Source organism: Gymnoscopelus braueri, assembly GCF_963280865.1.
Source record: "Gymnoscopelus braueri genome assembly, chromosome: 12".
Taxonomy (NCBI): domain Eukaryota; kingdom Metazoa; phylum Chordata; class Actinopteri; order Myctophiformes; family Myctophidae; genus Gymnoscopelus; species Gymnoscopelus braueri.
In genome coordinates this window covers 46,300,464-46,327,243 of record NC_137614.1, presented here as the reverse complement: position 1 = coordinate 46,327,243, position 26,780 = coordinate 46,300,464, and the positions used below count along the sequence as shown (strand labels likewise).

At 42.2% G+C, this 26,780-nt stretch overlaps 2 protein-coding genes across 4 annotated transcripts in view; one reads left to right on the top strand and one right to left on the bottom strand.

Annotated features, from left to right (window-relative positions):
• The window catches only part of uckl1b (uridine-cytidine kinase 1-like 1b), a 56,757-nt gene that overhangs the window by 10,825 nt on the left and 19,152 nt on the right, over positions 1–26,780 (top strand). For 2 of the 3 annotated variants that reach the window (XM_080444409.1, XM_080444408.1), the window contains exons 2-5: positions 11,454–11,653; positions 16,092–16,198; positions 19,951–20,121; positions 23,475–23,546. In XM_080444409.1, coding sequence (XP_080300535.1) covers positions 11,454–11,653; positions 16,092–16,198; positions 19,951–20,121; positions 23,475–23,546 — 550 coding nt within the window. Of the gene's footprint in view, positions 1–5,794; positions 6,088–11,453; positions 11,654–16,091; positions 16,199–19,950; positions 20,122–23,474; positions 23,547–26,780 lie in introns of those variants that run through there. The other variant, XM_080444410.1, reaches the window with a different exon arrangement.
• On the bottom strand, positions 25,342–26,253 carry LOC308097394 (mitochondrial carrier homolog 2-like; the record flags this gene model as incomplete). The annotated part of the gene is made up of 1 exon (XM_080445150.1): positions 25,342–26,253. The coding sequence occupies one exon, from the start codon at positions 26,251–26,253 to the stop codon at positions 25,342–25,344; it is 912 nt and encodes a 303-aa protein (XP_080301276.1).

Here is a 26,780-nt window from a genome sequence, read left to right as displayed (position 1 = left end):
TGTGTGTGTGTGTGTGCGTGCGTGCATGCCATGTCCATTGGACAATTACAGCATCGTCCTTCATCGTTTCCCGACATAAAGTGTCTTTAGATGGGATATTTTTAGAACAACGACTGTATACAGTGATGTCACTGTTGCGTTTAGAGATGTGATCATTGAGCAGTCGGAGAACTCTCCTCCATCACCGTTCTGGAGCCAAACACGTCCGTTGCTGCACTGCTCCGTTCTGTGACAGAGTTGTGTGTGAACGCGTAGAGCTCGCCCGAATTTTGGTGTGAGCTTGTAGATCGGATATTTTCACAATGTTTGCCTCTTTTTTTTACACAATATTTGACAATTTGGCATTAAAAAGATCTTAAAAGTCCTTAAATTGACACAAATGTGCAGATACCCTGTATACACTTATACTGTATGTTGGTTTGTTTACTGTTGAGTGAGAAAAGCTAATTAAGCTAATCATCTGGGGACCCCCCAAATAATTTGGGGACCCCCCTGGGTGTCCCGAACCCCCAGTTTGGGAACCACTGGCCTAGATCACCGATTTCTGATGTTTTGACCAAAATTTGTTTAAAAAATATCTGCTATTTTTTGGTTGAAATTGATCGATGTCACTGTAAATGTTTCTGCTTGGTAGAACATCGTGCTTTTCTATCTGTCATTATTCTTGTCCTATCTTGCCTACTTCTGTATCAGTGACTCTCATACCTTCAAGTCACGTAATGACACTTGCGCAAGTGTGTGTGTGTGTGTGTGTGTGTGTGTGTGTGTGTGTGTGTGTGTGTGTGTGCGTGTGCGTGTGCCTAATAGGGCTGTCATAATTATTACGTAATCACCTGGCAGACATTATTTGAGCTATTAACCTCAACTATCCATCGCTTGGATGAAATGAACAGAAATGCCACAATTACCATCATTATTTCCCCATCATTTTCCATGCCCTCTTAACCACTCTCAACCTGGTGTCCTTTCTGGGGGAATCAATCGGCTTTACTGTACAGTATATATCGTCGCTGTCGGGCAGAAACCTCTTATCTCCATATTCAAACTTTTTTGTGCTTTTTCTTAACCCATTAAGACTCGATTCTTAAACAAGACCAGGAGACCTGGTTCTGCCAGACCCAGACTTCACATGACGTGTCAGCCTGTGTCTATGCCCATGTATGGACGAAAGGAGGACAGACTTTTATGGCTGGGACAAAGTGACCAACACCTGTTTTTTGCCCATGTATGGAGAAAACAGGTACAAAACATGCCCATGTATGGACGAAAAGGGGACAGACTTTTATGGCTGGGGCCTAAGGACAAAGTGACCATGCCCATGTATGGAGAAAACAGGTACAAAGCCTCATGTAAGCCAGACCCCCTGGGTCCAGCAAAAATGTCTAAATCCTAACAGTTTTTTTTTTAAATAAAATATTTTTTTTTCAAGATTTTTCAAAAATAGCAGATCTACAAGCTCATAGCGTGGCACTCGGTGCCACGCTATGAGCTTGTATATCTGCTATTTTTGAATAGCCAAAGAAATCTAAAGTGACACAGATGCGTTCCAGGTCTTAAAGGGTTAAATGAATTCCCTACTTGATCACACTGTAACTACAGCGTCACATATAAGCATCAAAAGTGGCAGATTTACAAGCTCGAAGCGCGACAACATACGTTGAGCTTGTAGATCTGCTACTTTTGCTGTTTTTGAATCCTGAAAAGTAACAGGTTTGCACCCGACAAAGATGATATCATATTATAGCCTACTTATTATACTCATACCCAGGGGCTCTACACTTACTTGGTCTGCTCCTTTTTCCCTCTACACCGAAAAATAGATGATCTACAAGTTCAAAACACGTTCCCCAAAAGGAAATGCATGTATTTAATTCAGTCTGACCAGAAGCAGGGATAAAACATAATATGACCAGCAAATCCAACCCTGCATTGAGTAGAGGAGAGATTACAGGATCGTAATACCAGGATTACAGTACTGTATATCACAACACATGTATTTACTCTAAACTTGAGTGTGATATGAAATGTAAGCTTGCCATAATCACAGTGAATATCATGTCTTCCATCATATTCAAGGGCTTTAGGAAAAACGAAACTTAACTGCAGTCACTTCCAGTTCAGCAGAGGGTGTGTGTGTGTGTGCTCGTGCATGTGCGACTGTCCAGCTGATGCTCGTTATATGCATCAAGGCAATTACGTTGTGTTTCTGCATCAAATAGAACTACACCTAATCTAAGATACCATCACAGTCAAGAGTATTATTTTTTGTTTGAGCTGTTGGAAATAACTAGGCTTGTTAAAAACCAGATGACAACAATATGATTCACAGCCCTACTAAAGGGCACGGCCTGTCACAAAATTTGGCCTTAAATAGATGAGCATCTGTCATGAAACCTGTTAAATTAGGTGTCGGGAACTAGACCTCTCACAGCTTTTAACTTCAATCAACAATGTTTGGTTTGAACCCCCGAATCGCTTTGTGGCTGCTATATTATCCTTTTTTCTTTCACTTGTGAGGAGGGTAGATGTCTATATGTTGGATTCGGTATGTGGAACCCAAGCAAAGCAGAAGGAGGAAAGTCTTTAAAGAAATAAGAAACTAATTGACGTTATAGGGAGCGAGTCAGTGAAGCCGAGTTGCTAATGTTCATCGGCAGTGCAATTGGTGGGTTTGCAAGTTTGACACATGGCAGCAGAAATTGTTGCAGCTGGCACTAAAGCACTAAGAGGGAGGGCTTAATGAAGAGCTAATATACATTAGTCAAACAATACACATCAGTGGAATGTTGCTGACAGTGGCCAAGAACGCCACTCCCACAGTGACTCGGCACTGATGAAATATTTCATTAGCACACCCCAACATACCAGCTTGCTTACTCAAACTTCCTTAAACTAGAGGCCATAATAACTGATGTTGAATTTTGGTGTAGCCTAGGGTTGTATATGAACAGTGTAAACATTTATTAAAGCCCTGTTGTAAATGTTGGCTATAAAATCTTGGCAAATTGTCTCTTGTGGGCGGGTCCAGGGCCAAATGCATATCAATTTGGGAGTCCTTTAAAAAAAGAAAAATGTTTATGATTTTTATTCAGCATAGAAAGTAGTAGGGCAGTTGTAGCAAAAGCATATACAGTGAGACTCATGCCTTTTTCTTTTTCTTACATATAGGAACAAACAGTGCAATACAAAACAATTCACACCCAACATAACATTTAACACACATATTAGGGACAAGGATGGTTCAGTTTTGAACAACACTCAACTCTCCCCATAGCCTCCCTCATGGGTCTTTAGTCACCGTTCACTTCACCACATGGACAAAAAAATATCCTAAAAAAAGAAAACAATTACGTTAAATCAGCAAACTCCACAACAAGTTCTAAGGAAAAGAAACATAAGAATGTTCCTTTTCCTCTCCCTCTCCCCTCCTCCCAAAAGTATTCCCATCTATTTCTCGTAGTGCTAAACGGACGTCATCATTGTCATCTGTGTTACACCGACCTATCGATTTCAGTCTCTGTTAGAGATCTAATATAAAATAATATTCAAAGTGTAATATAACATGAATAGAGCCATATCACACAAAGGTAACCACAGCAATGAAATACATTCTTCTAATCTGCCTTGACTCCTGTCCTGTCATGTGACATTATGTCATGTGATATGACACCGGTAGAGTAGGGATTAAAAGTGATTTAGAAAGCTTCAGTTGGTTTAACTCTTTGAATTATTAATCAAAACACTGCATCGTTAAGAATAGGATGCATTATCATCAATATTTGAACACATTACAAGAACTTATACAGGTTTGTGAGGGAATGTTTTTTAGGCATGTCATCAAAGTGTTGAAAAGTATCTATAAATTCTATAGATTCCTCAGGTGATATGTTGAAAGGGGTGCCTTTCAAGTTTATTTGATAATTGCCTTCAAAATGTAATCGACAACTAAAAATGTTTTGTTTCAAATAAAATGTTTACACCGCAGGACAAAATGACGTGAGGAGGTGTTGACAGAAAAAGATGATGAAAAGGGTTAAATAAAGGGAATCTTTGGTGACCTCTCATATTTTCTAAAACTAACAAGAATTGATAGTATACCATTGATTGAATGAAGGCTTTATTAACAGTTTGCAAAAAGAGGTACAGTTATACAATAATGCTAAAAGGATAACACGAAAAGCCCTGAGATGAGGGCTTGTTTCCATTGTGGTCCTGTGTATTCAATTCATCAAGACATAAAGATGAACAATACTATACTATACAATAAATCATCAATACTAGGAGCAGTAAAATTATGTTTACAGAAAAACAAAATGTCTTGGCAAGCTAGAAGACTTGTCTAGGTCCAGTTGTAAATTGCAGACAGGTGCTCTTTTATGACGGTTTAGCATTTTGCATTTATTCTCAAAATCAACAAATTCTGTGTGTTGATTATCTATCTATCTATCTATCTATCTATCTATCTATCTATCTATCTATCTATCTATCTATCTATCTATCTATCTATCTATCTATTACTCTACTCTACTCTACTCTACTCTACTCTACTCTACTCTACTCTACTCTACTCTACTCTACTCTACTCTACTCTACTGATCTCTCTGTCTGTGAACTGTTCCCTCCATCACCTCCTGTGAAATATTGGGACAGTGACTGTCAGAGACAGATGACGCGCTGCCACGCCTGCCTGGCATGTATCTGTGTGTGCGTGTGCGTGTGTCCGTCAGAGTTGCCATGTCTGCTTATTATAACCGACTTTTGGCTTCTTTTTTCTGTAAAGTTATTTGCTAATATCGGAAGTTGTGGGTTGCGTTTTTTTGGGCTCCACGTATCCCCATCTGAAAATATTTTGTGCCAAAATGTGTTGAAATGTTTAAAAAAATATTCAGCATTTTTCATTTTTATTTAAGATTTGTTTGGAAAATAGCAGATTGTCATTTTTTTAAGATATATATTTTTGGGGTCTTTTCTGCCTTTATTGATAGACATACAGTAGACTGACAGGAAATGGGGAGAGATGGGGAGGTGTGACATGCAGCAAAGGTCGTCGGGATCGGGATTCAAACCAGCGACACGCTGTCAGTCTGGATTAGATCGGCTGTTATCTAACATTTTATCGTATAGGTTTGAAGTGCTCATGTGGCCTGTATTAACTTCTTTTGGGCTTGTTTTCATAGTGGTTCTTATTTCTTTTGCAAAATCTGGCAACGCTGGTGTCCGTCCGTCCGTCCGTGTGTGTGTGTGTGTGTGTGTGTGTGTGTGTGTGTGTGTGTGTGTGTGGGGGGGATCTGGTGGTATCATGCCAGCAGAGGGGAGGCATGGCTTTAACCTGTTGCTATTAATACAGCGTAACGAACATAATCTGGAGGATAGGTTATCCTCTTACGTTGTGTTGGCTGCATGGGCATGGACACACAGGGGGGCGGGGCTCTGACACAGGAGCAGAAAGAGGAGGGAAAAAAGCACTTTCATTTCTAATGCGTCTCTCTCTCTCTCTCTCTCTCTCTCTCTCTCTCTCTCTCTCTCTCTCTCTCTCTCTCTCTCTCTCTCTCTCTCTCTCTCTCTGTCTGTCTGTCCGCATAGCTCTCTGTTTCCAGAACACTCAATGGAGTAAATAGAAAGCAAAACAGATGTTCCAAGCATAGTTTCGTTTCTCTTCCCCAGTCCTCCCTCTCTCTCTCTCTTTCTCTCTCTCTCTCTCTCTCTCTCTCTCTCTCTCTCTCTCTCTCTCTCTCTCTCTCTCTCTGTATTTAACTGCAGCTCCCTCCTTCCTTCTTCTTCTTCTTTTCTCTCTCTCGCTCTGTGGTGGATGTGTCTCACCAGAGGCTAGTAGTGGCACTAAGTGTTGTCTTGTTGTTGTTCTGACTGAGTTAGTGTGCGTATACAGTACATTTATGTGTGCGTGTGTGAGCTCGTGGTGTTTCCCTCCCTGCTGACAGTAAAGACACAGAAACGTTTAAAAACAAAAAACATATTAAGTAGTAGAGCTCCCATAGTGGAAGCCCTACCTGCAGTTTTTTTTTGCAATATGAACTCACTCTCCTCTGGAGCAAGGATATCTGGCTGCTGGACGCTGAGACAGGACAGGTAAGTGCACTGGACTTAATTCTTATTATTTCACCACTCTTTCTGCTGCCTTTTCTACAACTTTTTTAGTTTTTTTTGCTTTTAGTCGTGTCCTTCTGTTGGTTTCAGTTGTTTGCTTATAGCTCCAGGTGAGCTGTCAGCCTGCGTGCCAGAGTTTTTACGAGTGCTGCTGCTGCCTGCGTGCTAGGGGGCCGGGCCACTCCCCTGTTGTTGTGAGAAGTCACCCTGGGGGTCCCGGGGCTGTCAGCTGTCACTGTCTAATGGCTGAAGGGACTATTAGAGCCGACTGCACTTTAGGCTTAACTACATAAGCCTCAGTTATACTTTAGTTGTGTGCTGGTGGTGTTGTGCTCAGTAAATGGCAGATCTACGAGCTCGCAACGCGTCATGAAACGTGACGCGTTGTGAGCTTGTAGATCTACTTTTTTTTTACTTTAGACCCCTCTGCACTCAGTGGAACGGACCTGAGTCGCAGCTGTACTCGGTTATGCTCTTGTTTTCCTTCTACACCCGATCTCTTCGCCCAGAAATAGCTAGATGTTGCAACGCATTGTGAGCTTGTTGTAGAGCTGATATTTCTGGCGAATATACCCCCGGAAATGGTATTTGTTTGAGTTGGGGATGACAAAAATGATGTATTTGAAAGTGTCAATGAAGTAGAGAAGCATCTGTGTCATTTTAGATTTATTTATCATTTAAAAATGTTGCTTTATTTGACTGCCATGCTGTCATGCTAGCTGCTTTTTTACGAGGGTTTATTTTCTATTGTTAGTATGTTTTGTCCTATCACCTTTTCTGTACCTGACCTGTGTTTCAGAACTGCTGTAATGCCATGACAACGGAATTTCAGTCACAATTGTGTTGTGTTGTTGTGTTGTTGTAGTCCAGTGGGGCAAGTTAGGGTCATGTCAGTGTAACACGTGTGTGTGTGTGTGTGTGTGTGTGTGTGTGTGTGTGTGTGTGTGTGTGTGTGTGTGTGTGTGTGTGTGTGCGTGTGCGTGCGACCCACCGTCTTGTTTACTATTATTATGGTCTGGCGGCTGCCCCCCAGAGGAGCGGCTCAGATGGATTCCTACGTCTGTCTCTCCCAAAAGAAGCTTCTCACTGTTTTTGCTGTTGGTTCTTAATGCTTAAAGGGATAGTTCACCCCTAAAATGACTTTTTTTAAATATCAAAAACAAAAAAATATCCATGAATTCAAATCTCCATGGGGTGAGAAATCGATAGGAAAACACTGAACAGACCTTTTGGGGTGTGAATTATCCCTTTTTAATTGATTCTCCATTGCTGTGAAAATAGCCTAATCTACAAGCTTGTGAGCTTGCAGATCGGCTATTTTCAGCATAGCGACACCATTATATGACCATACTATAAATCATGGCTTTAGGTTCCCAGATTTTTGCTGTTGTCACACGTTCGGGGTCATGAGGCTTGTTGATTTTTACAGCTTTTTTACGAGGGCGAAGAAGAAGTGATGTGAAGTTCTGTAGTCATGGGACAGTGAGGGCAAGGCTCAATATACGCCAAACTAGGCTAATCTTTTATGGCACCCTGGTTTGGTTTTTAACTGATAACCCCCAGCTGGAGAGAGAGAGTAGCATACTGCCCTGTACCTTGCACTGCACCGCATGCATTATGCAGCGTTGCCACATTTTGTGAGAGAAATAAGCAACCTAAGTCTATGAGAACAAGCCCAAAAGAAGCGACTGCAGGCCACACAAGCACTTTAAACCTATGTCGGCTATTTGAAAATAGCCGATCTACAAGCTCTGTGAACTTGTAGATCTGCTATGTTCCCCAAAAAATATTGAAATAAAATGGGAAATATTTGGAAGATTTTTGAAACATTTTAACAACAAAGATCTGGTACGCGGCTCCCTGGCACAAAATATTTTCAGATGAGGGTTAGGGAGGGACAAATACATACTAATTTGGGGGTCCATGATGACATGAAAATGTTTGAGAACCACTGGTTTAAATAACATTTAGGAGCCCAAATAAGCAACTACACTTTAGAAACAAGCCCCCCCCAAAAAAAAACGCAACACGCAACTACCAATATTTACAAGCCATTTCACAGAAAAACAAGCCCAAAGTCGCTTCCAATAATGGCACACTGCACGTGTGCCCCCCCTGTGTCCCCCCACCCAATCACTGGCTGCGTTCTATAGCACAGGTGAGCTGAAGGAGATAAGATAACTCTCTCTCTGCTGTTTGTTTAACCTTTGACCCCCAGAGATCACTCTAGTATTGGTGGGTGGTGGTCTTCAACAAATCTGGTCTGGAACGGAAGAACCAGCGTCTTTTAGTTGTAAAACACAGTGAAAGTAGGTGAGGTCTGGTTGTTGATTCACCCAGAGACCAGGCAGACAGACAGATCATTTCCTGCTCCACATGGCGTCTGGATTTCTGCAGAGCTCATGGGGCGAGGTGTGGGTCTCCCGGATACTGCAGTAGGTGTTGTTAGCAACTCTCTGTTACCTGGGTTAAGCTAAACAAATTACAGATTGCACCTTTTTTTTTTTGCAGACGTAGTAATGAGACATCATCTTGTCTAGGCCGGTGTGGTGGAGGTGGAGGAGGGTGCATCATGATGCTCTGCTCCATAGCATTTCTGACGTGAAAACGTCTGTCGGGTGGAAACCTCATACGTCCAAAACTGTTCAAAAATAATGAAAATAGCAAAAGTAGCAGATGTACAAGCATCGAAACGCGACAAGTTTCGAGCTTCATACTTTTGTGTGACACTTTAGTTTAGTATGATCAAGTAGGGCATTCATTTTACAAAGTTAAAATATGGCTATTTAAGTGTGATTTATAGGGTCACTGGTAAGGCCTAATTAGTTTCAAACCCAGCGTCCCTATTTTGTGCATGATGCCAGTATAGACCATTGTTTATTTTTGTATTTGTTTTAACCCATTAAGACCTGAGGCCGATTCTAAAAATGTTTTCTAAACGTAACAGTTTTTTTATTTTTATTTTTTTAAATAGCAGATCTACAAGCTCATAGCGCGGCACTCGGTGCCGCGCTATGAGCTTGTATATCTGCTATTTTTGAATAGCCAAACAAATCTAAAGTGACATAGATGCGTTCCAGGTCTTAATGTAAGTAGAGAGTAGAGAACAACGCCTCGAGGCGTTGTGATACTTGCAGTTCTGCTATTTTCACAATATTTATCTCTGGAACCGAGTCAAACTAAATGCAATGCCTACAATTCCAAGTGCTTGTCAGGGTGGGGGGTCCACTCCACGCATTTCAAATATGATTATTTTTGGGGGGGTCGCGGCCTGAAAGGTTTGGGAACCCTTGGGTTAAGGGACAGTCAAGTTGGCTGGCCTGGGGAAAGTAGTACTGGCATCTCCGCAAATGGGTCAGAAGAATTGTTGATTTGAGTAGCTGTTGTTTGGTGCAAACCATTCCCTGGCTGGTCCCCTCTCCTCTTTCACTAGAGGAACTGCATCTTGCTTTAAACACTGTTGCAAAAGAGGAAGCCTGTGGTCAACAGTAATTTGCCAATTTGCTGTCTACACATTCAGAACCTGACACTTATTATACTTTTTTGTTCCGCCAGCTGTTTTCCGATACTGTGAAAGTGTCGAGTCATGAATGGGGAGAGTGTACTCGTCAAAGCGAGTTTTTTTTTTATTGGATAGTATAGTTGAGAATGACAGGTAACAGGTAGAGAAAGACAGGAAGTGACACGCAGCAAAGGACGTCGGGCTCTAGAATCGAACCCGCGACTCAATGTCAGGCTGCATTATATTTTTTTAAAGCGAACATTTGTAACTCAAATCTTTCCTGCTGGGGGGGGGGGGGTCCCTGGAACAAAACATTTTGAGACGGGGGGTCCGTGGCCAAAATACATATCATTTTGGGGGTCCTTGACATGAAAAGGTTTGAGCACCACCGATACAGCACCACACGTTTTTTCCAGAAACCAGTTAGGATTTAGAAGACATTTGTAGATGCGTTTCCCCGGATTGAATTAGGTTAATCAAATTCTCACTCTGCTTGTCAGAGACAGCTGGCCTGTTCCCATACATGGAAAAGGGCCTGTTTTGAATGGGGCTAGTTTATTATTTGCATGTACTCTCTCCCGACGACGCTGGACCTTGGAAGTTATGCAAGTACAGTGTGTGCACTAGTAGTTCTAAGCAGAGTTGTAAAGTTCATCATAATTGATAACCGAAATAGTCATAATTTGCATGGTCAGTTTGCAGTAGAGATTTGTAGGATTGTAGGATTTATTTCTTCTGCTCCAGTGTCAAGTCAGTGGAATGTTCCTGTGCATTAACAGCATGTCTGCACATGCAGCAATTACACCTTTCTGTGTCAGAGGCAAAGCTCACCTCATGACAGTGTGTATAGGGGTGCAACTTTAAATCAAAGTCATTGAGTATTTGGAAGGCCTTTTTTCCCCTAAAGTTTCCAAAAATGGTAAAAGTACCCAAAATAACAGATCTACATGACACATTGTCAGCTTTTGGATCATCTATTTTTGGCAAAGATATTTGGTGTAGAAGGAAAAAAGGAGGGGACCACTGCAAGTAAAGAGCCCTTGGGTTACCCTAGTCAATTAAGAATGTATATTCAGTCAGGGGTTCTCAAACCTTTTATACCACGACCCCATATTATGAGGGAACTTTTTTGAGGCACAGTTCGTGTGCCTCAGCCTCTGGCTTGGTGTGTGTGTGTGTGTGTGTGTGTGTGTGTGTGTGTGTGTGTGTGTGTGTGTGTGTGTGTGTGTGTGTGTGTGTGTGTGTGTGTGTGTGTGTGTGTGTGTGTGTGTGTGTGTGTGTGTGTGTGTGTGTGTGTGTTGTCTTGTGCTGCTGTTTGTTCTCGGTCTGTGTTGGAGGCAGAGCTGTCAGGTGTGTGCATGTGTGCGCGTGTGTGTGCGCGCGCGCGAGTGTAGTGGCCGTCCCGTTCCTCTTCACGTTGGTCGTGAAGACTTTTTTTTTTACCGTTTCTTGATAGAAAAAAGGCTTGTTTTTTTTGTTGCCAATGCGCGACCCCAACGGCACCTTCCCGCGACCTCACTTTGGGTCGCGAGTCGCGACCCATAGTTTGAGAACCGCTGGTTTAAGTGGATAACCCATTAATGAATCAACAGGATGTGTTTTTTGGCACAATCTTAATTTGTGTGTGATGCTGTGGATGATGAGCAAGTAGAGGATGTCAGCATTCTGTGGGCAAACATGTTGAGTTAATTGGAGTTGTATCATGTACCGCTCTATGAAAGCAGAACTGCGTACCACAGAGAAAGATGAACTAGATTTGCATTAAAACGACAACAAAATACTGCCTCATTAATCCAACAAAACACACAAGTTGATGTTCTTCTTCTGTGTGCTTCCTGTTTTCCAGCGGATGCGGCGAGGCGGAATCCCTGGACAGGCTCCTCCCCACGGTGAGCACGTGTGGTCTGTCGCCGCGGAAACGGACCACCAGCCAGTGCAAGTCGGAGCCCCCCCTCCTGCGTACGTCCAAGCGGACCATCTACACCGCCGGACGCCCCCCCTGGTACAACGAACATGGAACCCAGTCCAAGGAAGCCTTCTGCATCGGTAGGACCTCCAGGAACAAGCTGCACATCACATCACATCACAATGCATACTACTAAGAATGAAACTATCCATTATCTTTAGCCATCGTACTATTGATAACTTACAGCAGTGTCTCCCAAACGGTGGGTCGCGGAAAGTTTTGTATGGGTCGCAAGCAGCATCCCATCCAATTCTCTCTCTTCTGTCTCTCGGTCCCACATTATATCAGTTAGTAGACAATACCTTTATTCGTCACTCCATATCCTGTTCTATTTTTCCACGATTCAAACAGGATATGAATATATAGCATCGGGATCGTTATGACCTGACATTTATCTGACATTGTCACCCGTTCTTTCACAATTTTTTTGATTAACCCGTGGTAAGAATTTAGAAGACAACATCTCATTCTCACGGTCAACACTCTAACGATTGCAGTACTCCCCTCTTCCTGCCAGATTTCCCCAAGCTGTTACTTCTCTGCCACCCAATTTGGTTTTGACGTTTAGTACATCCTCAAGGAATTTATCAGGAAGCGCAAGCTATGAATACTTAGTACATGCACGTAGAGCAGGGGTTTTCAACTGATTTTGACCCAGGGACCACCATCCTGACTAAGAGCAACCTGGGGACCACCACTATTGTGTCTGGTGGGTCCATCATAGACCCACCCCACACAATAGTTGTGGGGGGGGTTCATGCACCATTCCATGGGTTAAGATTAGGTTTTTTTTTCTTACTTGTTACTCACTAATCCCAGGATCAACTTCAGTAGCAAGTTGCAAGTTCACCTCCAAGCACAATACCACAGTCTAAACTGACAAAATCATTGAATATGTTGTACATGCGTGTATGCAAACTAATTATGTGCGCATTAGCAGCGACCGGATGTTTACATCGTACAGTCACTTGACTTTTTGAAATGTTAGATTCGACTTAAGTTAATTATTCACAAACAAGAAATAAGAGTAGCAAATAAAGGTAAACGTAAAATAAAAAAACACTGGTTGAAAACGTCTGGTATAGTGCAATACAATGGCTGTTATAATGCATTATACTGTGATTATAAGTCATTATAAGTGGCCAGGGCACTTAAAGTAGAGGTGTGTGTGTGTGTGTGTGTGTGTGTGTGTGTGTGTGTGTGTGTGTGTGTGTGTGTGTGTGTGTGTGTGTGTGTGTGTGTGTGTGTGTGTGTGTGTGTGTGTGTGTGTGTGTGTGTGTGTGTGTGTGTGTGTGTGTGTGTGTGTGTGTTCCCCTCTACTTTAAGTGCCCACTGACCACTTATTATGACTTATAATGACTGTATAATGCATTATAACGGCGATTATATCATTGATTATTGCATTATAAAAGTGATAATAAAGCTTTATGAAATGATTATAATGTAAAACATGACCGCTTCTAATAACTTATGATCATAGTGTAATCATTATAACAGTAATTATGATGCATTATAACAGTGATTTAAAGGAGACATAAATGTAATTATAACGCCTTATAAAATTATCATAATGTAACAAATGGTCACTTCTAATAACGTATAATGAATGACACAGCATAATGCAAGTGATAATAAGGGATTATAAACGTGATTATAAAGCATTATTAATTCATCATGATGAGACCATTGGCCACTTAAAATAGCTTGTAATCACAGTATAATGCATTATATAACAGTAATTAAAATGCATTATAACAGTGAGTATATGGCATGTATGGCATTTTAGACGTGATAATAAAGCATTATTAAATGATCATAAAGTAACAAATGGACACTTATAATAACTTATAATCATATAATAATGCATTATAACAGTAATTATGACACATTATAACAGGAATTATAAGGCATTATAAAAGTGATTATAAAGCCTTATCAAATTATCATAAAGTACCAAATGGCCACTTATAATAACTTATAATTGTATAGTATAATGCATTATCACAGTAAATCTAATTATACAGGGTTATGAGCAGATTATAATGCCGTATTAATATGTTTATGATGTGTTATGCACATGGAATGCATAGCAAGTGTTACCGAATAGTCTGTACTGTGTCTCATAGGCGTGTCTCATAAAAATGAAAATGAAATATATAAGTATTGACTCAAGTAACTGTCTCCCTGTACAGCACATAATGTACCTAGTGAAATTATGACCTCGTTCAACAGGTTATGGACGGCTGTTGAGCTGCATACATGAACCACATACGTGTAACCCCTTTGTTGAACCCTAGCAACATGTCATAATATACTAGGCAAACATTCAGCAAAAATAGGTGAATAGCAGATCTACAAGGCATCTGCTAAGTTTCAGAAATTGTCAAAATATGAGTCCCAAATTGGGAAAAAATTATCTCACTATGCATCGCAATATGACACATTGTGGGCATGTAGAACAGCTTTTTTGTGTGTGCAATTTTTGTCATGCGACAAGGTATTCAGATATTCAATTGCTTAAACACTTAAAGGGATATTTCACTTTCCCAAAAAAAATCGGTCATTTAATCGTCTACTCAGGCTTTTGTGAGCCCCCCAGACCGTTTTTAAGTTGCTTGATTCAGTATTTAGATATTTGATATTCATTTTATCAGACACGCCCCCTTCCTATACAAACCCATTATAACTTCAAACTCCATTTTTAACATGTTAGATTCATCAAAAACACCCGTCCTTGGTTCTGGTGACTCACCCTGCCCTCCTAATACGCGAGGGGCCGTGTTTTTTCTATTACTTCTTTCATTTTTTTTTTATTTTTTTTTTTATTGTATTACATTTTTGTAATTTTCCAAAAAATATATAAAAAATACATGAAAAAAGTTAGCACCAGATGTCACCAGAACCAAGGACTGGTGTTTTTGATGAATCTAACATGCTAAAAATTGAGTTTGACTCACAAAAGCATGAGTAGACGATAAAATTACCCAACGTTTTTTTTAAAGTGAAATATCCCTTTAAGTAAACCCCAGCATAGGTATTCTGGGGAAAACCTGTGCAGAAAATAGCAGATCTACAAGCTTTCAACGCATCGCAACCGCGGCACGTTGTAAGCTTTTAGATTGGCTATTCTCAGCAAAGATATTTAACCCATTAAAACCAGGAAAGCATCTGTGTCATTTTAGATTTTAGAGTTAGCTATTCAAAAGTAGCAGATCTACGCTATTAGCAGATCTAATAGCAGATGTACAAGATATACTTGTGCATCTGCTATTTTTGAAAAATCTTGAAAGTGTGAGAACTACTGATTTTAGAAGGCAAGGAATAAAAGTTTGCACAACAGCATTGCTCCTGAAGCGTTTAGTTTACTTTAAAACACAGAAAATAAATTACATGACGGTGCAACATTTCGGCCACAGTTGGCCTTCATCATTTTGTAGAATTGGCCTCAGTTCTTAATGGGAGGGAAAACAGAAAATACACTAGCATAGAGCCCTGAGGGACTCCGCTCAACAACGTGTGGGGTTTTAACTGGTTAAAGCTGAGAGAGCCCAGGGGCCCCTCTCCAGTCACATGTCCTCCTAGCATACGTGGTGAGTTAGCAGAGATTGCCTCACTCAGCCACCAGATAACAGCTGGCTCTGTGCAGGTCAGGAGGACGCACAAGCAATCACCATACTGTATTCACCACTAATGGCTATTGACAAGCTCATCCTGTCCCATTATCGACATTGTAACCCAGCCAGGGGCTGACAGATACGTAGATACTCCATGACTCCAAGAGGAAAGATTGCAACTGTCTTGTGCCAGAGGAAAGAAATACCTGAACACACATTTTGGGTTGTTGTTGTTTATAATAGGAAGTTTTCCTTGAGGCAAAATCCAGGTATTTTGTGTGCGCTGCATGGCCTGGCCTCTATAAGCTAATGCTACTGTAGACGATGTTTGTTTACCTAAAGGCATTTCATAGGCTGTCTTGAAACGTTAGCATGTCTTCTGCAGACAAACTTGCTAATCCTGTTCTTGTGTGCACATTTTTGGGCGGCAGGTAATTTGTAGACATGCAACTTGGCCTGTCATGATTTATTGTCATAGAAATAATTGTGATTAATGATTTAACTGTGTTTTTTTTGCACTGAACATTGCATTACAAAATTACATTTCTGTTTGCCTTTTAGGATCAAAACTTTTACATGGCAGATATGACAAATAACTTAAATACAAAGAGCCTAGTACTGAAATATACAAAGAAATGACTGGTACCAATGATCAAAATAAATAATGTACTATAGCCAAAACAGGAAAAAATATATACATTTTGAAACTAACTGATCTGCTATTTTTAAATATTTTTGAAATTAATGGTGAGACTACTATGTGGTCGACGCACTATCCAGTCATCTACCTGCATGACCCGTCACCCCATTCTGTCCCCTTTTTCCCCTGGTGGGAAGGCACCATTATGACCATAGCATTACTGTAAAATAATGTGTTTGTTGGTTGTGCTGCTGTGTGTTTCAGGTCTGTGTGGTGGGAGCGCTTCAGGAAAGACCACCGTAGCTAGGAAGATCATCGAGGCTCTGGATGTGCCATGGGTGGTCCTGCTCTCAATGGACTCCTTCTACAAGGTGTGTGTGTGTGTGTGTGTGTGTGTGTGTGTGTGTGTGTGTGTGTGTGTGTGTGTGTGTGTGTGTGTGTGTGTGTGTGTGTGTGTGTGTGTGTGTGTGTGTGTGTGTGTGTGTGTGTGTGTCTGTGTGTGCAGTGTGCAGTGCCCCACCTGGTTTATAATTCCCAACACAGTCATCACTCAGGGTAGAAATATCATGAAGGCTATCGCCGCCATGGCCCCTCAGTTTTGGCCTTCTGCCTGTCAGAAAATGATCTGCCCTGAGCCTGCCCGCTCTGCCCCAGATGATTGAACCATTTTGTCCTCTACCTCTTTCCTGTCAATACAGTTTATAAACACCAGTCTCTTTTGTTGAGATTCTGGATTCTTAAACCCCATCCCCATCTTCAAATGAAGTGCAGTGACTGTGACAGTGGTGATTAATCCAGGGATGAGCTTGTATGAACTTTTGACTCTTTTGATAGTTATCATTACTTCCATGGACTTAAAATCATTGATATATTTGATGGCCTTCATGCCCTGGGCATTTGGCCTTTGTGCCCTCAAATAACACCAAAGGTCAATTGGCCTTTCCCCTAAAATGATGAAATTCCAGGCCTGGTCATGACCTGTTCCTCTTGTTTGTTGAAGGGTGTGATCACACTGTCTGCCTGTTAGAAAGAAGAAGCGTTGCCTAGATCACGTCTTCTTCTGGAAATGAAAGATCCGCCAACCAAAGCAGTGGTACGGGTCATATCATACAGGAGCTCTGTCTGGATAAAAGGGACTTTTAAAATGACTTATTTTCTTTCTATCAATTACACACCCCATGAAGCCCTGAATTCGTGGAGATGTTTTTGTTCTTGTTGCATTTCTAAGCCAATAATTTGATGACCGGCTCTGCAAGTGACCGGGGCGGCGAGGAGAGGGGGCGGGATTAATGGACTGTGACCTCAAAGTCCACGGGCCAATCACAGCACTTTTCTGAGCCTAATTATTCAGAAAACCTCAGACCACAGACAATCCACTGAATGGTCAAAGTTTTGTTTTTTTGGTTGTAATTGAGATCAGAAAAAAATTAAAACAATCACATTGAAATTTGACGTCATGAAACCTTTAAGCTCGTTTTAAAGCTTAATTCAGTCAAGCTCGTATGTGGACCCCAGAAAATACTGGCTGTGCTAATGAGGATCCTAACAAATAAACAAAAAAGGGTCAATTTGAAGACCTGTTTGTGGAGGGTTGAGCCAGCAATCCCTAGACACGGTTTATTGTGATTGGCCAGCTGATAACAAGGACCAAGTCATTATGTGCATTCCTCAAAAAAAGTGTAATTATTCTCAACTTTTGAAAGCGCTCCACTCTGCCCCAAAAAAGCACACTGACCAGCAACCGCATATCCTTTTTCACTGTGTGGTCACCTTTTTGGTCATTTCTCATAGGTTTAAATGCAAGCCATAATAAGTCAATTAGCTCCATTGTTTACTTCAAGTCCTCCATAATAAAGGAGAGAGGCATCGGTCTTGTTATGTAATGCTGTCACGGCCTGGTGACAGTAACCCAAGGCTGCCCTGTATACTAACTGTGGCTTTGGCAGCCAAGCCAAGCCCCCCCCCCCCCCCCCAACCTCTGGGACGTATGTAGGTCTCCTCTCCTTCAAGTCCAAACCATCTGTCCTGCTCTCCCGGGGTCAGCTGTGAGAGCGCTGAACGCACACGCCCTCCTTTTGGCAGCGTGCGTGATCTCCATGTCCACACACACACACACACACACACACACACACACACACACACACACACACACACACACACACACAGTGGACACCTATCCAGTCTGGGTTAATAGCGTCTCTGTGTGGGGTGAAAACCTTGTATGTCCAAATCTGGGGGAAAAAATAAGAACCTGTGTTCCCTACTATGGATCCATTGTAGTTATTATGTAGTCACAAGCTCTTGTTAATACTTATAAAACTGTACAGTATATGTTAAATATTTATAAAACTGACAGACAACCACCTTCACTTAACCCATTGAGGCCTGAGGTTCCGATTCTGCAAAATGTCTTCTAAATCCTAACGGTTTTCTGAAAAACGTATGTTTCTATATCAGTGGTTTTCAAACGTTTTCATGTCAAGGACCCCAAAATTATATGTATTTGGCCACGGACCCCCATCTCAAAATATTTTGTTCCAGGGACCCCCCCAGAAGCAATTATTTGAGTTACAAATGTTCGCTTTAAAATAATATATATATTCAAAGATTTGCACACATTTTCACGATTTTTCAAAAATAGCAGATCTACAAGCTCGTAGCGCGGCACTCGGTGCCGCGCTACGAGCTTGTATATCTGCTATTTTTGAATAGACAAAGTGTAAAATAATGCTTTTTTAGCTCAAATCTAAAAATGACACAGACGCGTCCTAGGTCTTAACTCATTGACTACCAGAAAAAAACATTTTCGTCATTACCTGCCTTTGCCAGCGATTTTCGAGTGTTTTCACTAACCTTTGAAAAATCATAGAATGTTATTCTTCACAAGAATCCACCGGCCGATCGCTTTAAAAAGATCATTGAAAATATACGATCTATAAGCTCACAACGTGTCACATACGACACTTGTAGATTTTCGCTACTTTAGCCTGACACTGTCATAATGGTCAAAGTAAAGGCATTATTGTATGAAAAAAAAACATACAAAGTTTAAGTCTGGAGATACAAGGGTTCTGCCCGACAGCAACGATATGCTGTGCCACTGGGTCATGAAACAGAGACAGTGATTGGTTCGCTGCAGGAGTGGGTGTGTGAGTGTCACAGTGACACACTCACATTGTGCCAAATTCCTGCTCTGGAGTTTTCATGGACAGCCACCTTCTGGACACACACACACACACACACACACACACACACACACACACACACACACACACACACACATACACACATACACATATACACATAGGGGGTCACTATGTACTGTACTTGTCCCGCCTAAATTTAGGTGTGCTAACAGCACTCGTCCAGAGATGAATGTGTGTGTGTGTGTGTGTGTATGTGCACGCGTGTGTGCGTGCACTGAGATATGTGCTCATGTCAACAATCAGGTGTCCTTGGAATCGTTTCATTGCAGATCGGTTTTCCTGCACATTAGATCAAAATGTGATCGGTGATATGTGTGCACGTGTTTGACCTGAATGCAGTTATCATCGTCTCTGTCGGGTGGAAAAACCTCATATGTCCAAAACTGTTTAGGATTCAAATTAAAAAATAGCGAAAAGTAGCAGATCTACAACCTCGAAACGCGTTGCTAGAATATGATGATAGAGAGTTCGTGCCCGATAGCGATGGATACCTCAGCGGTGTGACAGTGTTACTGTCAGCGGTGTAAAGTAACTAAGTACATTTACTCAAGTACTGTACTTAAGTATAATTTTGAGGTATTTTTACTTTTACTGTAGTATTTCCAATTTTCAGTACTTTTACTTCTACTCCACTACATCTCAGAAGCAAATAGCAGAAGCAAATATTGTGTGAGCTTGTAGATCTGCTATTGTCAAACATTTTAGTACTTTTTACTTTTGGAACTTTAAGTACATTTTGATACCAATACTTTTGCACTTTTACTCAAGTATTTTTTTTTTTAAACTTTAAACTAACAGAGTATTTCTACATTGTGATATTTCTACTTTTACTTAAGTAAAAATATCTGAGTTCTTCTTCCACCACTGGTTACTGTAGGGTCACTTCAATGACATACTGTGACTGTTGTTGTCCTCAGGTGCTGTCCCCCGAGCAGCAGTGTCTGGCCGCCACCAACGACTATAACTTTGACCACCCCGATGCTTTTGACTTTGGCCTGCTGACGCACACCCTGCGCAAGCTCAAACTGGGCAAGAGTGTGAAAATACCTGTGTATGACTTTACCACGCACGCACGCACGAAGGAGTGGGTAAGGACACGCACACACACACACACACACACACACACACACACACACACACACACACACACACACACACACACACACACACACACACACACACACATGGAGCCTTGAATTCATGGAGATTTTTTAGTTTTTGTCGCATTCCTAAGCCAATAATTTGATCGGAGGAGGAGACTCAATGGAGACTCTTTTCGGAGAGTCCGCCGGTCATCAAATTGTTGTCTTAGGAATGCGACAAAAACGAAAAAATCTCCATGAATTCAAGGCTCCATGCGGTGAGTAATTGATAGGAAAAAGTCATTTTGGGGGTGAACTATGATGTAAGAGACCTTTAATCTCCATCTGTGGAGGTCTATCACACCAACTCTAGCGTCTAGCATGTCATAAATAATAGGCGAACATTTAAAATGGTAAATGTTTATATAGTGCTTTACAATATGCATTACATTCACCCAATCACACACACACACACACACAGCAGAGGAGAAAAACCATGCAAGGCACTCGGGAACAGGTTAGGGTTTCAGTGGTCTTGCTCAAGGACACTTCGACAGTAATACAGGAGGAGACGGGGATCAAACCGAGAACCTTCCGATTCCCAAGCAATTCCCCACTCTACCTCCCGAGCCACTGCCTTAACCTGAGGCCGATTCTATCAATGTCTTCTAAATCCTAACAGTATTCTGTAAAAACTTATGTTTATATATCAGTGGTGCTCAAACTTTTTCATGTAAAGGACCCCCAAAATGATATTTATTTGGCCGCCGACCCCCATCTCAAAATATTTTGTTCCAGGGACCCCCAGAAACAAAGATTTGAGTTAAAAATGTTCGCTTTAAAACAATATATATTCAAAGATTTGCACACATTTTCATAATTTTTCAAAAATAGCAGATCTACAAGCTCGTAGCGCGGCACTCGGTGCCGCGCTATGAGCTTGTATATCTGCTATTTTTGAATAGCCAAAGTGTAAAACACTGCTTTTTTAGCTCAAATCAAAAAGTGACACAGATGCGTCCCAGGTCTTCATGGGTTAAGTCTGCAGGATACTCAAACCGAGCTGGAACTTTGTTCGGCTTGGACAGGTCAATAAGAACTAAATGACGTCCTCCCAAGAACTTCGGCGGTGCCTTTCTGACGTTTAGTTTCGGTAGTTCTTGCCCCTCCAATATTTTTTTCCGACTAGCCGAACACTTCCGCTAGCTGAGCGTCGTGCGTGATTGGTCAGATACTCACTGCGCTCATGATTTATATCGCTTTATTTCCGAAGTCTGTCGGCAACATACCATGGACAGGTTTGAAGAAAGGTTGGCCGTGGATGTTGTTACAAATTCCTCTCTGAGGGACCATAAACACAACCTGTTCCAAGAAATGGCCCGGTGGTAAAACCACTAATTCCAGCACTGTATACACTAGTGGTTCTCAAAGTGTGGTCCGGGGACCCCCCAGGGGTCCTTGAGGGGGGGGGGGGGTTCCAGGGTGTCACCGGCAAAATGAGTTCTCCACAAGCTCACGACAACATTTGAAAAAAGCGATTTGAAAAATATGAACTACACAAATACCTTGTGGGCAGTGTTGCCAGATTCTGTGAGAGAAACAAGCAACCAGGTCTAGGAAAACCAGCCCAAAAGAAGCGACGATGGGCCACATGAGCACTTTAACATATACATCAGCTATTTGAAAATAGCAGATCTACAAGCTCACAACGCGTCGCGATGCGACGCGTTGTGAGCTTGTAGATCGGCTATTTTCAAATATAACATTGCGGGGAAATTATAATAAGCAGATCTGGCAACCCTGCTTGTGGGGCACAAATTATTGGCACAAAATATGTTGTCCTTTAACAACACCGACAGACGGCTACTATGATGCTAAATATAGCCTGTGTCTTTTTCAACAACAAGCCCGCTGCCATCCGACGGTCGAAAGCCTTCGACCGAGCTTGCTCTTGCTCGGTCGGCTTTCGACGCTTCCCTGCAACTTGCCGCCCCGTACATTGGAAATGCTGAAAATGCGTAGAAGATAAAGCGGATGTCCGGCCTCCCGCCCACTTCCGTCGCCTTTGCAGTCACATATTTTTATTATTATTATTATTATGAAAAAGTCCTGCTAGAAACGAAATTAGGGGAACCCTCTCTCTTCGCTGCTTAGCCAAAAGAAATAAGGGGAAAATATATATTTTAGATAAGATCATTTTAAAAACGATATTTTCATGGAACAGAAATTATGATACAGATAACACATTCCTGTCACACTTTTGCGAGGTGGAGTTACAGAATCTCTACGATTAAGACATTGTGGAAGAGCTGCTTGGTTTGAGAGACTAGTGAGAATTCTGCGAAAATAGGCAAGCACTTTGGTGAAAATAGCCGATCTGCAAGCTCACAATGTAATCGTCAGCGTCAGTAAGCCAGTAAGTAAACTGTTGAACTTGATCCCATTACAGGGTCAACCATAGATAGACCTTTGCATGGCCCCCCTCTGGGCCCTGAGGTCATCAGTTTGTTGGCCCTGACGGCAGGCCCTAGGTTTCATTTACCACCGTTATGTAACTACACTGTCAAACGCTGAGTGCTAATGTGACTCTGAGAGTGTACACAGGGAACCAAGTGGACCCTTGGTTCCATTTATAGACTCTCAGAGTTGCATCAACACTGAGGATTTTACCGTGCACTAGCACACACACACACACACACACACACACACACACACACACACACACACACACACACACACACCACACACACATATGTGGGCCAGTGGCTCTTTTTGTCCAGTTCACACGTTGTGTCTACAAATATTGCATTGTTTATTGTATTGTTTGTTGTTGTTATTATGCATTGTGTGTACAGTACATTTACACAGGCTAGTTGATATTAGGGCTGCAACTATCGATTATTTTCTCGGCAATTATTCTATCGATCTACTTTTATCCACGTTTATCTACTTTTTCTATTAATTATCTTCAATTTTGAAGCTTGTTTTGATCATTTTTTTTACTTTTATATATCAACGAATCAACACGAAAAATAAATCGGAATATGTTTTTTATAATCAACTAAATCGATCATGCTGGTTAACAACTTAATATTAATCTACTTAATGCTACAGCTTGTTTCGCCCAAATACCGAAAATACAGAATACTCGTAAGCTTGTAGATCGGCTATTTTCTCTCTCTCTCTCTCTAAAAAAAATTAAAAATTATTTCAAATGCTGCTAGGTCTAAGCTTAAAGCATATACTGTGCATACAGTGCATTACAGTGATAGCTCATGATTATGTAAAATGAATTTCCTGCAAAGGATTAACGGATGAAACACATTGTATTTCCTCCCCCCCCCTCCTCCTCCCTGCAGAAAACAGTCTATGGAGCCAGTGTTATCATCTTTGAGGGCATCATGGCCTTCGCAGATAAAGAGCTGTTGAAGGTAGGATTTTACTGTCCACTGACCTGAGCGTATATCGTCTCTTGTCGGGTGGAAACCTCATATGTCCAAAACTGGTACATTTCAGGATTCAAATTCAAAAACGGCAAAAGTAGCAGATCCGCAAGCTCGAAACGGATCTGCTACTTTTGATGCTTTTGTGTGACGCTGTAGTATGCTCAAAGTAGGTCGTTAATTTACGAAAAAACTCAAAGCGTTAGAATATGGCGATAGGAGGTTTCTGCCCCGACAGGAACGATATTAATCCTGGCGTTCCTATTCTGGGGCCAAATACGTACATATGTTGATGCCAAAAAAATATTAAAAAATCCCAAATCTCTGTAAGAATCTTTGTGTTTCTTGAAAAAAATGCAAGGGTGCCAATACTAATGTAATGTAAAGCGACCTTGAGAACATGGGAAAAGGGTTAGCAGGAATATATAATCAAACCTCCTTAAAAGAAACCTCATCCAAATGTCCTCCTCATGGGGCAGCGGGACGCATCAGCACCGCAAGTAAAGTATGATGAGTCAAACATGCTGAGCGTACGAAGATGGAGGCACAGGCTGTGTACTGGACCTACCAAACCCTCAGGTTCGTCAGAAATGGCAGTCTGAGACGGTGAAGATCCAGGTCAGCCCCCCCCCCCCCGGTTATGATCATGAACCCACAATTGGCCTCCTAGAGCACTCTGGCCTACCGGACGGTCCCCAGACATTTCCAGGAGCAGTTAAACCGAGTGAGGTCCGTGGAGGTTGGATACCGGTCCCCCCCCCCCAGTGGCCAGGATCAAAGGGATCCCCCAGGATAAGACAGTTCCATCAATAGCGATACCCAAGCAACCTTAACTGCCTTTACAACCCAGTTAAGCACGTCCCACATATTCATCCCCTCTGAATCTCCCTCTCCCTGGCTTGCCAAGGGTCATATCGGTTCACCTCCTGCTTGATGCCATCACAGCGGCTCTTGAGTCCAGTTTAGACAACCAGCCGATTATCTTACCGATTGTCTTTTATATATGCCTCCCAGCCACTACAAAACACAAGGCAACCCCCCAGTGGCCTATAGAGCACCGAAGTCTGACATAATTTACGCATCCTACCTGGGTCGTGTTTTTTTTAATTCCCATAGACGTGTTTAATATTGCATCAAAAAAGAACTGCGTTCCAAAAATAAACAAATGATCTTATGGATATGAAGCATCAACTGACGGCGAGAAAACGCTAATGTTACTTCCGCCGAATTTTTGCCAGAAACAGACTGTATCAAATATGAGTGACTGACTATCATAAACGATACAGAGCCACCTCCCTGACAATATCGCAGAGTTTGATTATTTTTGAACCACAATTCTTATATGAGACGATTCTAAGATGACCCAGTGTTATTCTCCATAGAGAAATCACCTCCGCGACCCAGGGGACGAACGAGTGACGTCAGGACCTCTGTACTCTATTGCTTCAGTCTGCCATCATCAAATGAAGAGACATTTTCGGATTGTTTGTCACTCTCCCAGTGTTTAACCCATTGATATCTGGAACGCATCTGTGTCACTTTAGATGTCTTTGGCTATTCAAAAATAGCAGATATACAAGCTCATAGCGCGGCACCGAGTGCCGCGCTATGAGCTTGTAGATCTGCTATTTTTGAAAAAAATCTTGAAAAAGAAAATCTTGAAAGAAAATGTTTTAGATTTTTTTTTTCAAAATGTTTCAAAATTTCAAAACTTTCAAAACACCTCAGGTCTTAATGGGTTAAGAACCTTTTATTGTCATGATCAATCGCTTTCATGGATACATCAGAGATGACTCTTGACTGGCAGAAACATGCTCTTCTCCACCGAGTACATAAACCTTCCTGCTCGAAGAGTGCGGCAAAACAGCATGCCTCCTCTGCTCATGTTACCCTCCTTGCTTAAATGGCTCCAGCAATGTACCCAGGTGGGATATACGGGGGCACGGGGAGGCCGGCCTCCAGCCAGGCCGCAGTCGTTGACGGCCATAAGATTTGACACCAACACAAAGGGATACGTGAGCATACCGGCGAGCGACTGAGAGAACATGCCGAGAACATTTTTACCGAAAAACGTATCGTTCGGATCCTTGTCGGCGTCGACGCAGTACCTGTCGACGAGGTGCGTCAGCAGGTTACAGATCCACAGAGTCAGCACCCCGCCGACGAGGCGGGGAGTCAAACCCGCAAAGAAGCCCAGGACGCCCGCTTCCCTGTAGACCGTCAGGACGGAGCCAGACACGCCGGCGTATTTCGTCTCTCTCCCGACGAACTGGACCATGCAGCGCACGGCGATCAGATGGAAGGGGTGCGTGGCTACGATGGCACAGGACCTAGCGACGGTCTCTTTGATCGTCTCGTTGACGGCGTGCGGCGCGCTGCCCTCCTCGGCGTCCCCGAGCACGTTAAACCGGTCCCCTTTCAGGCATTCCTGAAGAACCGCGCCGTGTACGATGGATCGGAGGGCACCGCTGCACAGATTCGGTGCCAGTCCTCTAAACAGGCCTGCTTTGCCGTCAACCTTGGCGATGTGTTTTGCGTAAGCAAAAGCTCCCGGTAGCTTGTAGACTCGGTTGCTGCCAAGGGTAGGGGGTAGAGGCTCGTATCCGACCTGTAACAGGACTTTGACGTACGTGGCAGGGTGGGAGAGAATGGTCATCGAGGACTCCATGAGGACTCGTCCCCACATGTTCTCCATCGTGAAGAACAACACGGGACACGAATGAACATAAAATGTGGTCTGGATCAGTGGGACAGCAATCAGGATGTCAGGTCAGAACTACCCACTTGAACCCTATTTTATTGACCGGAATCCCCCAGGGGTCTATACTAGGCCCGCTCTCTTTTTTCTTTCACTTTAAAACCAAAACCCTTCGCGGAGCCTTTCACTATTCACTATTTTTGAGGGTTCACGTAAGTGGTTATTAACAATGCTCTGTTGAATTTGTGAACCAAAGGAATGCAGTCCAGGGATTCAGCTTAGGCTGTTGCTATGTCTGTGATGTCAAAGACTGCTGTGAAGGCAATATCTGGCAGATAGCCCATCTCTTTTCCTTTATACGTTTGGCAGCGGTGCTAGTGACATTATGGTGATGTCAGTCATATCCGTATATAGCAACATCATTTTTTTTCAAAAAACTGTTAGGATTTAGAAGACATTTGTAGAATCCCCAGAAGCAAAGATTTGAGTTACAAATGTTCGCTTTAAAAAAAAAAAATTCAAAG